At 38.7% G+C, this 12,895-nt stretch overlaps 3 protein-coding genes across 3 annotated transcripts; all 3 read right to left on the reverse strand.

The window, feature by feature from the left end:
- Positions 1–1,547: 1,547 nt before the first annotated feature.
- Positions 1,548–4,327, reverse strand: LOC110772755 (cucurbitadienol 11-hydroxylase-like). Its single transcript, XM_021977222.2, has 9 exons — positions 3,823–4,327; positions 3,345–3,675; positions 3,087–3,236; positions 2,744–2,992; positions 2,569–2,658; positions 2,397–2,475; positions 2,202–2,308; positions 1,974–2,101; positions 1,548–1,853 (listed from the first exon to the last, which is right to left on the reverse strand). Exons 1-9 carry the CDS (start codon positions 4,023–4,025, stop codon positions 1,760–1,762), a joined length of 1,431 nt encoding a protein of 476 aa, XP_021832914.1. The 5' UTR covers positions 4,026–4,327; the 3' UTR covers positions 1,548–1,759.
- A 2,079-nt stretch (positions 4,328–6,406) lies between these two features.
- Positions 6,407–9,488, reverse strand: LOC110772763 (isocitrate dehydrogenase [NAD] regulatory subunit 1, mitochondrial). Its single transcript, XM_088246156.1, has 4 exons — positions 8,756–9,488; positions 8,421–8,660; positions 7,204–7,282; positions 6,407–6,915 (listed from the first exon to the last, which is right to left on the reverse strand). The coding sequence occupies exons 1-4, from the start codon at positions 9,281–9,283 to the stop codon at positions 6,641–6,643; spliced, it is 1,122 nt and encodes a 373-aa protein (XP_088102282.1). The 5' UTR covers positions 9,284–9,488; the 3' UTR covers positions 6,407–6,640.
- Positions 9,489–10,128: 640 nt separating this feature from the next.
- On the reverse strand, positions 10,129–12,860 carry ATSLY1 (Sec1/munc18-like (SM) proteins superfamily). Its single transcript, XM_021977229.2, has 2 exons — positions 12,705–12,860; positions 10,129–12,334 (listed from the first exon to the last, which is right to left on the reverse strand). Exons 1-2 carry the CDS (start codon positions 12,733–12,735, stop codon positions 10,500–10,502), a joined length of 1,866 nt encoding a protein of 621 aa, XP_021832921.1. The 5' UTR covers positions 12,736–12,860; the 3' UTR covers positions 10,129–10,499.
- Positions 12,861–12,895: the final 35 nt, after the last annotated feature.

Genomic DNA, 12,895 nt, shown 5'->3' on the forward strand with positions numbered 1-12,895 from the left:
TTTAAATTGGTCCTCATTTTTTCAAGCAAACATAAGGCCCAAAATTTCTTCACATTAGAGCACTTTCATCCCTTTAAGTAGTGACAGCCTTTGCAATTTTGTTTCCACCCCTATGGGCAACGGCAATGGCAATTACTATTCACTTTAATTTATTTTCTATTTTTTTTATACTTCAACAATTATTTTTGATAAGATTTTCAGTTGCCATGTGTCACTATTTATTATAAAATTCTCATCTCAAATTTCAGATAAAATTTTCGAATAAGATTTTAGGATTAAATTTTCGGATAAGATTTTTGGTTGTCATGTATCCATATTTATTATAAAATTCACATCTCAAATTTTAGATAAAATTTTCGGATAAGATTTTCGGTTGCCATCGTCCATATTTATTATAAAATTCACATCTCACTTATCATACAATTAAAATACTCCCGGTCCTCATAGTCCAACACAATCGAGTACAAGGACAACTCAATCATTAGCGGAGGCGATTCCATCGGATCACGACGTGCGGGAGTATTTTCCTTTGAAGGACGTAATAGTGCCATTATTTCCAACACAGAATGCACCACGGGAACCAACTGTGGACATTGTTCACTTGAGGAGCCAAGTGTAATGGTTTTCCTTTTTTCTTTTCTTTTTTTTGTTTTGCCATGAATAATCTATGAAATTGGAAATGGAAGAAAATATCAACAACAAAAAAAAAGACATTAAATTGAATAAAACGGCAATTAAATTTTTTTTACCTCATCACCAAGATTTTGACCACTTCCAACGTTTGTCCACAAGCCTCCGGCATCGATGGAAGAGGTCATTTGTATTTTTACACAAATGCAATTTAGTAGTAGAAAATTTGGTGTGGAAAGTGAAAAATATTGGAAGGAGAAGAATTTGTATGAAGATTTGGTGTGGAAAGTGAATAATATTGGTAGGTATTTATAGAAAAAATTTCGAAATTTTTTGATATTTTTTACAAAAAAATTTTCAATTTTTGTTTCAAATTTTTTTAGCCAAAAAATGGGTAGCTGTTGGATTGGAGGACATTTTCGGATCGGAGCCTCCAGGAGAAGTCACGTGGCTTGTAGCCATTGGTTTATGGCAACGCTGGCATAATGCAAGCGCCAACAGTTAAAAAAAATTAAAAATCTTGCGCTGACGTCATCTGCCTGAAGGCAATAGGACGTGCCAAATCTCCCTGTGGGCTTGCCCGAGCTCATGGGTCCCACGCCTTGCCCGAGCTGGGTCTTCCGCACTGGAGCTTCCTTCTGGGCCCAGGGCCCCCTCCTGCCTCAGCTAAACCCTTGCGGTGGAATAGCTCTTAGGGATCACAAAAATTACATTAATGCCGCATGTTCCCAACGCTGCTTATTAAAATGAAATTCTGATTTAGTTCGTTTCAAACTTTTAAGATTGGGGTTCTTCAATTTTTCGAAAACTTTTTCTTTTATTTACACAATTTTTTATTTTTTTATTTTAACTTAAGAAGCCAATCTCTTCAAAAAAAATTAATTAATAAATAAATAAATAAAACCCTTAGATGCCAATAGATAATACACAGAGTAATGTGTATGTTTTTTATATTTGATATAACCGATAGCAGGTAGGACAAGATATAGGAGTAAATGTTCTTCATCATTTGAGCTACACGCCCCTTGCATGTGTATGTTTTTGTTGTTAATAACATGACACACTCAATTTGATTATATATATGGGTAGCATCTAAGTTCGATCAATTTAGGATAAAAAAAATTTCATCTCAGGTTTTCTTCTCCTCGAACTTTATGTGAATTCCATCCCCAAATCCTAAAATAGGGTTTCGAGCAATGCGTGCTGCTTTGATTGTTGTCCACCTATGAACAGAGATTCAATAGATGACTTAGCTTGTTTTTTTGTCCAAAGATGACTTAGCTCTGATAAAAACCTTGTAAAACAGTAGATTTGTAACTTGTGGTGAGAGAAAAGAAATGTACCTATATTTGGTGACCAAGACATGGAGAAAGGTGGCTAAGAAAACCCTACTATACTCTGCCCCTGCACATTGCCTCATTCCTCCACCAAAAGGCATGAAGTTCTTGGACACAGCATATGAGTCAAGGTCCTAAATTTCATCATATAAATATAAAGTAAAATTAGCTGCTAAAAATTGAAGTAATTTGAACAAACGACATTGACACTCAGCCCGTCCCTGAGACACGAACCTTCCAACGCCATGGATTGAACTCGAGGGGATCCTCGAATGTGTTGGGACTTAACTGAAGTGCAGAGGTGACAACCATAATGGTCCAGCCTTCTGGAATTGTAAATCCTGCAAAGCATTTACTGGAAACATTTTAGTAAAAATCCATTTGCTGTTAGAAACAAAAGGCCTAAGCTATTTGTAATTGAGGACTTACCCTTTACTGGGATATCTTTCAAAGCTCTACGTAATAAGCCAGGGGCAACATTTCCCAGCCTAAGAATTTCATTGATAACCTATATGTTTTCCAAAGACCAGCAAATTATATGTCTTTTTCTAAGCTGTTGTGCAAGGAAGAAGGAAATGCTTGTTGTGATTTGGGAACTAACCTGAAGAGTAAAAGTCATCGATTTATATTCGTCCCACGTGATTGAGGAATTTGGATTTTCCCTGTTTTTGAGAATTGCCTCATGCTCAGCCTGACCATAAAAGATAATTGATCATTAGGGTCTTAAACAGAGGAGTTATGAAAATGAAATTGAAGCTCAAACTTTGTCTACGTACCGTCAACTCTTCTACAACCGAAGGATGGTCTGCCAGTAAACTGAAAGCTAATGCTATTACTGCAGAAATAGACTCAAAGGTGGCAAACAAGCCCCCAAATACCAGCTGAACTGAAAAATCCTCCGACAAAAATTTCTCCTTTTCCATGTCAATGCTGAGTTGATCAAGGAAATCTCCTCTCCGCGTCTCAGGTGAAATCCGTCTCTCCTTCAGCATATCCCTCAACATGGTTGTTACGTTCTTTTGGTGCTGAATGAATACCAAAACATTTAAATTTTTGTAAAATCTCATTGGCAGGAGACCAAACTTGTTGCTAGTTATAATATGCCAATTTGAATATCACCTTCGAACAATTATAGTAGGCTGTACCAGGGATGTTCAAGGGAAAGGACATAAGACCGTCTATAATTTTAGTATATTTCTCACTCAGGTCATCAGATGATTTTTCTGCATCATAACTGATCATCTGCTTCGCGCTAAAATTAAAAACCATCTGCAATGGCGAGAAAAGTTATATTAAGTATGACAAGAACAGCAGCAGAAAAAAGCAGTACGGAAAAAGAAAATAAGTGATTAAGATTTGAGTGGGGTTGAAATTTACAACTGAGCCTGCATGCTTCACTTCAACAGAGGCCTTACTTGACCAGGCACATAGACTTTTGTTGACGAATTCTTCTATTTGAGGGAGCAGCTTCTCCTTAAGCCTCTCAGCACCAAAGTGATTCAAGAAAATGCTCCTTACATACTTGTGAACCATACCTATTGCGTTCGTCTTAGAATCACCTTCATGGACGAAGATCTTCGAAAACGTGTCCAAGTACCACAGTTCCACCATCCTCCCTTCTTGCTGAAATATGTAGTTATTGAACTCAGGATCAGCTGTGACTACAACCGGTCTACCAGCCAAACTAGTCCGAAATATTGGTCCATATCTGCAAGGCAAAGAAAAGAACATCTTCACTGAACTAGGCAGGTAACTTGGTATATCAAACTCCACTTTTTAAAAATCATTAGATTGATTGAAATATAATAAACAAAGCAATATGTTCATAGTTGAGTTTGAGTGAGCAGAGTTTTACCTTTGAAGTCTCTTCTTAATGAAGGGGTGAAGATCAAGTGAGTAGCTGGGAATGATCAAATTGAGAGTCTCTCCAATGAGAGGCAACCCCATGGAACCTGGAGGCAGAACCCCATTGCATTTTGGGTTCCTCCATTTGATAATCCAGTGAGTAAAATATATGACTAGTAAAGCTACTAAACTCAACCCAACCAGAGTCCACATTTTTGTTTCAGATCAGAGAAAGAAAATGGGAGAAATTACAAGATTATCTCAAAATATATTTGAGTTTTCTTGCACATTAAACATTTGAAATGAAACGTTGTAATGAGAGGGGAGATATGACATGACTTATGTTAAAAGTAAAAGCCACCGTCTCTGACCTTTGCTCATCTGGTTTAATGAGAAACAAGCACCCCTCAGTTCTTGTTATGGCCCTCCAAAAGCACTATATAACTGTCAGGAATAACTTTTAGGTTTAGGCTTGCAGGAAGTTTAGGGAACATGAGCTATATGAAAGTGTTTTTATATTAAAGTGTTTTTGGTTATCTGAAAGCGCTTTTAATCTTTATAAAAACATATCGAAACGAATCTACATCATAATCCTGCTATAAAGGTAGTCCAAGTTGGTTGCTCAAGCCTAATCGTTGATCAGGTCAAAACAGATGTAGCTTTCACCAATTTGTGTAGGATTTTTTTAACCAAAAATCATAGTATAATCAACGATTGCTGATATGTTTGACTATTCATAGGGATTCTAAAGAGTGTCTCTCAAATAAAATGATTTGAGGGATCCCTCAATAGAAATAGAAGCGGTGATAAAAAGCTAAACTTGCCTGAAATATTAAATACAATCTTGTCCAATATTAAATACACAAGGTTCCTCCCTGAAATTTAGATCTCAGATTCCACAACAAGTGAAAGGTTTTTTTTTTTTTTTTTTAATAAAGAAAAAGCATAGTTGGAGTGGAGATGGTGCATGCTTAAGTTGAAATTAATGCTAATTAATAAATAAATAAAGACTTATAATAATTAAGAATATTGTCCTTTCTGGTGTCAAATATTAAGAAATTTCTTAATAATGAATGGTGGTGGTTCGTGGGCATCGTTGAGGTTTAAAATATAAGTTGCCAGTGAGGACCACCAGATTGACGATGATAATAATACAAAAAATAGTAATATTTCAGTCAAATTTGGGCTGCCCATTCTAAGACTTTTCATGGCCTCAGCAATATTGTATTTTATCTACCAGATTTACGTATGACCTCAACATGACAACTCTGAAAAACTCATATACTAATAGATAGGAGCACATTGGTAAGCGCAGACCCTGATTTTCATTTGAAGCCCAGATCTGAGGCCAGCCTTTTTTAACCAAAAATCGTAGTATAATCAATGATTGCTTATATGTTTGACTATTCTTGGTGGCAAACAATATTTCAAAGTTTGAAAATCAAAATCCAACTTAAATCAATTTGATCCAACGATTAAGAGTTGATCCAACGATTAAGAGACAGAGTCTCATCTAAGGTCATATATAAAACCCTCACTATATAATTATTATTTAATTCTAAGTGAAAGCAACTACGAGGACCCATAAATTTCCATAAATTTCAGTGGCTGACTAGTGTCTAGGAGATGAAATCAACAACCCACTTTGGTGTTTATGCAATTGATACAGTTTTTAAGCCATGAAAATCCAAACAACTTTGGAAGGTTAGACTGATCCTGTTGAAATTTCTTTGCTGGTTAAAATTATTTTCCCCATTTGTCCACGTTTCTGGCTGGAATGAACTCATGATAGGACATTTGGTTACATATACAGGGATACTTGTCCAATTCTTTTTCTCTTTTAAGTTAAAGAAATACATAAAAAGTCAAAATTGAGTACAATTATTTTGTAATTACATGTCAAATTCAAAAATTAATTGAGTACAAGAAAACATCAACCTAAACTTATAGATAAATAACACATCTTTGGTTAAAATAGATAAGGGTAGATTAATATAGTTTCATCAGCGGGTGTTAATCTTAAATCTCATCCTTACGTGTGATCGAAAAGAAAATTCTGGTCATCCTTGTATCATTTCTTACATATTGGGATTGAACTTGGGGTAAGGCTGGACCCAGGCTCACGTCCACCTACAGCAACATAACCCAATATCACAAAATATAAATTCAGGATAATACTCAAATCATTATATTCAATTCAGCCCAGCATTCTCTCTTATTGGAGTGGAGAGGGGAGTGAGTTTATCACACACACAAACGAGATGTCATGAAGATTTGAACCTGAGATCTCTGGTGTACAAAGTCAAGGCTCTTTTAGATTCCAGTATTCTAATAATATAATCTGATCCAAAATAATAAGGCTCTTTTCAATTGAGCTAGATTCCAGTATTCTAATAATATAATCTGATCCAAAATAATAATCTCGGTTCGGTCCAGAATCCAAAATGAAAGCTAGTGTTACTAGTTACAAGTGAGTTTTGTCTTGTCTTTGCTTAAACAAGCATTACAGGCCACATTAACACAAGCCAGACAAATTTGAGTAGAAATGAGGTACAATTTCTCCTGGGAAGGAAAAGGAGAGATTTTTCATCAAATTGAAAACTTTAAGCAGTGGGAGAACATTTATTACTGAATCAGTATATGGATCAATTCGGCTTATTCCCAAAAAAGGATAAAAATAATAATAATAATATTGCATTTTGACAGATGTAGGATAACCTACCAATGATGGAGAAGAAACCATTTTAAGTGAAACTATGTGAGAACGCTGAGTAAACAATAGTATGAAGTATAACCAAAATTAACACAACAGACGTGATCCCGGTCAATCAGTCCAGATTAGCAATAACCGCATCAACAACCTCTTGAGTAGTGCTGACTCCGCCGAGATCTTTCGTCCGGTACTTGCCTTCTGAGATCACACGTTTCACAGCTGTTTCAAGTCGATCAGCAAATGAAGGAAACTGGAGATGCCTCAACATCATGGCTGATGACAGTAGTAAAGCCACTGGGTTGGCCTTCTTCTGCTCCCACAATTTTTCGTTTCCGACATTTCCTGCTGAAGCACCTTGCTCAAAAACAGCATGATCAGCACCCACATTTCCTGTAGTCACCGAACAACTAATGAGGCACAGTTAAAAGAGAGAAACTACAAGAACCAGATAGAGTATACGCAGTGATCAGTCCTTGAAGCAAATGATCTTTCTTTCATGTAATAGATCATTCTTACTATGGAGAGACGAAGTAAATACATCGTGATGATAGTAACAAAGCACCACTTGCCAATATATTACCATGATAAAAACAAGAATTCAACTCGTGACTAAAAACTATTACAAAAATGACTGGCAATTTATTCTCATGAATTAGACTAATTAATAATGATTTCTACCTCCTGGCATGACCCCAGTGCCTCCAGCAATACCAGCTGCCGTATTTGCCACTAGGTTTCCATAAAGATTAGGAGTGACCTGGAAGATATGAAACAACCACTGTCAATGGAATGGGAAAAGAAAGTATCTAGTATTAACTAACAGGTAAATTTGAAAAAATGCAGAAAGGCATGCATGTATTTCAAATTTCAAAAGCCAGATACCTATTTTTTAAGCTGGGCAACACAGACAGGTCTATTGGCTAAAATGAAGAACAAGCATGACACATCAGAAGCTTAGGGTTTGGCCCAAGATTCAGTTTTTTTTTTCCTTTTACGAAAAAAAAGGAAAAGAAATCCTATGCATGATACTCCTGCATAGCAGGGGTAAATACTCAAGCCCACCCTCCCCCTTATATAAGGAAAAGAAAATGAGATTCTAAATAGACAAACAACAACAAAATACCTTCGTCATGAATCAAAGGGAGTTTATGACACACATACGATGCAAACCCATGACACAAGGAAGAGGAACAAGATTTTGATCCTAGTTAAAACAGAAACTGAAATTGCACATTAGAAAAGAAGGTAGCAGAACAGATTGTTGGAGTATTACAGTTTGATTCCACTTAAACGAACTCATTCAGAGCTGGAGCTTCTTAAGAAATAGAAAGGCCGTACTTTTTTCCATTGGCATCATTTCAACAACCAATGAAAACAGAAAGACAAATACCATTAATATTCAAAGAAAATTTATTTCTTATTACACCATTAGTCACAGACTTATCAAAAATTCATCCAGTCTGTTGTAGTCAACTTTATGTCAACCAAGTACCGTGCAGGAATTCCAAGTTCAAGCACAAAAAGGCATCACTCCTACGACCGAAAAAAAGGCATCACTCCATGAAACCTGAATTTTGCTTAAAGTCGAATAATTTTATGTTCCTTGACCCAACTTCAAGATGTAACAGGATGATAGATGATAATTACTTGGAGGGTAGCGCCCCCTATTTAAATAGTTTTTTTTTAATTCACTTGTTACTATTAACACTAAGCTCTCAAATACAAGAGAAAGGACAGAGTTTGTTGCTAAACAAACTCCTACTCACTAGGCAAACACATCTCTGCTAAACCAACTCCTACAAGCCCACGTCAGACCAAGTCCAAAAAGCAACGAAATTTTATCCAATTATTCAAATTGTAAAACAAATGGGAAGATTTGAAATGAAGCCACATACCATAACGTCAAATTGCTCGGGCTTCGAAACAAGTTGCATGCAGCAATTGTCCACAATAATCTCGTTGTACTTGATACTTGGGTACTTGGTAGCAATCTCTCTACAAGACTCTAAGAACAACCCATCTGCCAACTTCATAATGTTGGCTTTGTGCACAGCAGTCACCTTTTTTCTGTTGTTCAGATACGCATACTCAAACGCATACTTGGCAATTCGCTCTGAGCAAAACTTCGTGATCACCTAACCAAATTCAAAATCAAATCCCAATTTTTCCCAAAAACACAAACCCACAAAAATTCAAGAGTAAAGAATTGATTTTTGACAGGTTATCATACCTTGAGGCTCTCAACGACGCCGGGGACGACCTCGTGCTCGAGCCCCGAGTATTCGCCCTCGGTGTTCTCTCTAATTACGACAATGTCCACGTTCTCGTGGCGGGTGGGGAGACCGGGGAGGTTGAAGCAGTTGACCAAGGAAGCGTACAAGTCGAGCTCTTTCCTCAGCTGGACGTTGAGCGAGCTCACACCCCCGCCGACTGGAGTCTTCAAGCCGCCTTTCAGGCAGACCTTGTTCTTCCGGATCGACTCGATCACCTCCGAAGGCACCCGCTTCAGATCGCCGTGGACGTCGTACCGCTCGAAGTACACCGGAGCGTGCATCGCCTCCATGACCTGCTCGACGGCGTTGGTGACGAGCGGGCCTATGCCGTCGCCGGGGATCAGGGTGACGGGCCGCGGGGCTCCGTCGCCGGGTCGGGGCATGTAGGTGACAGATCTTGTGTTCGGGTCGGGTTTGGGGAGGAAGGGTCCGGGCGTGGGGCGGTGGGTGAGGTTTTTGAGGATCGGGAGGGTCCGCCGAGCCATCGGGTTAGGGTTACGGTTCTGGGTTTTCTGGAGGGAGGTGGGCGTCGTCGGGTTTGGGGAGGGCCGAGTTTGAGCAGAGGAGTTGAAGTTGAGCTGGTGGTTGACTGAGGGAGGGAATAGGAAAATGTTAGTAAATTAGAGGACTTTTTTGCAATAAAGCCACGTTCTAGTTGGGTGGACCTTTCGGTCTAGTTGTCCCCTTGCCCTTGCACTAATTAATAATACATAGCTCCTTTTTTTGAGGGTATATCTTCTACTAGGGTCAAGCCTTGGGAGACATTGGGCACATTTCATTGCTGGAGCTGTTGGTAATTGCTCTGCAGCTCTCAAAACTTGTAATCACATTAATGCTGATGCCTTTTTGGTCTCTTGAGATGCCACTATTGTGAATATGCCAAAATTAAATTTTAATGTCTTCAGAACTTCAGATTATGTGTAGCTTTATGACATTTGCGTTATTTCGAGAATTACATACTTGAGATTTGCTGCATTTGCTCATATGCATGTTTATAATTTGTGTTGCCTCATCATGAATCATGATACATTGTACTGTACAACAGAGGAGGCTATTCGGAGTGGCGCCTGCAGGAGGGTCACTGGCTGGCGACACAGTGTCGGTCAGTGCAGTATGTCCAGCTATGTCTTGTCACCAATTCTCTAATCAAATAATCACTCCTAAGGAATTATATAAACAATTTTCTAATGAACTCACGAGTTCACATGGAGGAGTTGAAGTAGAGCGGCTGAAAACAAAGCTAGTTACTGAACTTTGTTTGCAATAATTCCACCCAATTTCCCACGCAAACAAGCACAAAAATTGCATACATAAATTAATTCACATCTCGTTAACAATCAAATCAATCTATTGAAGAAAGTAAAACATATTATACTTCAAACTTCAGCTTTCGAATTTCAGGTACATCAATAAAAGGTAAGACTTGTAAGCTTTTTTCCAACCATAACACTTACAGTTCAATGAAATACAAAAGTTACGTGATTGCTAAAGAACTTCTGATCCTGTGAGAAAGTCGACGTAATCTCGTCTGAAAACACCATACAGGCCTTAGAAAGAAAGGGAACCACAGAACATACCTGTCCTTATATCACTTAACCAAAAACATGCAACAAATTTATAGAGTCTTCCGCATGGTTTCTTAACTTCCCATAATCGTCCTCGTTCATGAGTAAATAACCACTGAATTGCAGGATTTAAGTATCACTGAGTTGAAGCAGCAGGAGGAGCACCACCCAATCCCATTTTCTGCCCCAATAATGCAAGCTGCTCCACAAACTCCTCTCCTGTGAGTATTTCTGTTGTTCCATAGATAACATGCTTGACAGACTGTTGACGTTGTACAAGCTCTTGCAGGCTCCCGTATTCCACATAATTACCACCACCAATCATGAAGACAATAGCTTCCTTAAAAGGTCCTTTCAAATGGCTGCTACTCATTCCTGAGCTTGACTTCGGGGCACGAGGATCAAACACAAGGTAAGAATCAATTTCTGGATTTGGCTTCCCCTCCATCAAGGCCTCCACTGTTCTTGTTAATGCTAGCTGTCTATCATTGGATAACAGATTTTTCACACCTGCTGTCACGGCGCTTATTGATTGCCCGTATAGTTTCTCCGCCCAATCGACTATGTTGCTTCTGCTAGCAGAATTGGCTGATGCTAATGAAACATTCAATGCCTTTATCTTCTTCACATACTGAAATGCACGGGTATCAACCTCAGACTCCCTGAGGGCTGCTTCCACTGATTCCACTTCTGCCTGATTAATGCTTTCTGAAGAAATAAGATACATGATAGAAAACCGCAGCTTATCCATCTTACTCCCTTTCCCTCTAAGTACACCCAAAAGTTCACTTCGATCAATGCCCCCTCTAACCATCATGTCGTACTCCTTTTTGGCAAAAGAATCAAGCAGTCTCTCTTTGATCTCACTCAACAACACAGTTGCAATGTTGGTGTGCTTATCAATCACCTGCTTCCGCGCGGTCAACTCTGGCAATGAATTCACTGCACTCATCAAATGTTTTGTGTTCCCAATCATGTCTGTCCCATCAAACTCAGCTCCATCAGCCCCCCCAGTTCTTCTATTGACCTCATCAACATCCCTCTTATACTTATTCAATTGGGTCTCAATCTCCACTGCTACTTCAGGAAATTCTAAAGATCCATTTGCTACCCAAAATGGATCTGAGCTATCTAACTCAAATGACTTCATCCCGCCTTTTTCACCTTGAACACTCAACCTATTAAGCTTCAATCCAAGAACATCATGCACTAATGGTCGGTACCTAAAATCATGCTGTATTCCCACAGATAACTCAAAATTACGATCAAATATACACAGTATCGGGCGCTGGAAAGAGCTCACAAAGTTTCCACCTTCCGTAAACAAATTGTTCTTTGACAACAAGTGGTCACGCAGTCTCTGATCCAATGCTGATGCTACCATCTCAGCCGGTCCACCACGAGGACACCTTATAATTGGGACAACAGCAAGGGTAGCCAAAACGCAGAACAACCCACCAACTATCTTGTCAATAATTTCCTCAATTTCACGGTCCCCTGCAGAGGGATCATTCAATTGAACATAACTGGACTTCTGTGCCAATGAGAACAAATTATCTTCCAGTGTCACAAACTCCAAATACTGATCATGCACCTTCGAAATCCGATGAATTGAATCTGAATTCAAAGTCCCAGATGCCAGATCCTCAAGCAGTGGACGGGGAATCAAGGACGAGAAATTGAGATGGAAGCTATCATAGAGCGAGCTGGAGGTGTCAGCAATGATCCTCTGAATGTTGGAATGGCTGGGTTGGACAAAGTACACAGCGGGAACATCGTGAACGGGTTTGCGGTCCTTGTCAATGAGGAAGTAAAGGGTCACACCATGCTTACGAAGGTCCTTAACATGGATCAATGGGGAGAGTATGTTTTGGCAAAACTTATCATAGATCAAGATCTTGTACACCTCTTCGTTGGCCATACCAGTTGCATTAACGGGTTGGTTCAGATTCAACATACGAGTAATACATTCTGAACCCAAAAATCACAGATCAAATTCAATACTTTACTAAAAATTCAGAAAACTAAATCGAATATATGCAAACCCAATCAGACGAATCAAATAAAATTTCGTTTAGCATATGACATTTCAGTTCCTCTTTTTGTAAGCAGAAAAAAACAGCTCTCAAACTAAAATCACAGATCAAATTCAATAACAAAAACCCACAACAAAGTAAGCAAATTTAATCAACTCCAATGGTAATTCCACTATAAATTCACCTGCGTTTTCTCTATTAGCTAAATGGGTTCTCGATTAATTCCACAGTATTTTCATTTTTACATCCTTGGTTTGGTTGAAACAGAGATCTAGAGCAACTAAATGACCAAGAGAGCAATTTACCTGTTTGCCTTTGCCGCAGATTGAGAGCCATGGCCGTGAAATCTATACCCTTCCGCGTAGCAAAGACTCCCAGACTCACTAGCAATTTTGGTTCGATGTGAAGTTTTATGATTTCCGAAGAGCTCCGCAAATTTGCGGGTTAAACTTGAGTCCTGTGATGTCAAAAGAGAAGTAGTTCCTCTACGGTAGGT

The sequence above is a fragment of the Prunus avium genome, chromosome 8 (genome assembly GCF_965620075.1).
Source record: "Prunus avium chromosome 8, drPruAviu1.hap1.1, whole genome shotgun sequence".
In the NCBI taxonomy this organism is placed as follows: Eukaryota; Viridiplantae; Streptophyta; class Magnoliopsida; order Rosales; family Rosaceae; genus Prunus; species Prunus avium.

Coding starts and splice junctions, on each gene's coding strand:
- ATSLY1 (XM_021977229.2), bottom strand. CDS start 12,735: ATGGCTCTCAATCTGCGGCAAAGGCAAACAG. Junction 12,335..12,704: donor TCTGCGGCAAAGGCAAACAG/GTAAATTGCTCT, acceptor TTTTGGGTTCAG/AATGTATTACTCGTATGTTG.
- LOC110772763 (XM_088246156.1), bottom strand. CDS start 9,283: ATGGCTCGGCGGACCCTCCCGATCCTCAAAAACCTCACCCACCGCCCC. Junction 8,661..8,755: donor GCGTCGTTGAGAGCCTCAAG/GTATGATAACCT, acceptor GAATTTGGTTAG/GTGATCACGAAGTTTTGCTC. Junction 6,916..7,203: donor CACTGGGGTCATGCCAGGAG/GTAGAAATCATT, acceptor CGGTGACTACAG/GAAATGTGGGTGCTGATCAT.
- LOC110772755 (XM_021977222.2), bottom strand. CDS start 4,025: ATGTGGACTCTGGTTGGGTTGAGTTTAGTAGCTTTACTAGTCATATAT. Junction 2,476..2,568: donor CGATGACTTTTACTCTTCAG/GTTAGTTCCCAA, acceptor GAAAACATATAG/GTTATCAATGAAATTCTTAG. Junction 2,309..2,396: donor GAAAGATATCCCAGTAAAGG/GTAAGTCCTCAA, acceptor AATGCTTTGCAG/GATTTACAATTCCAGAAGGC.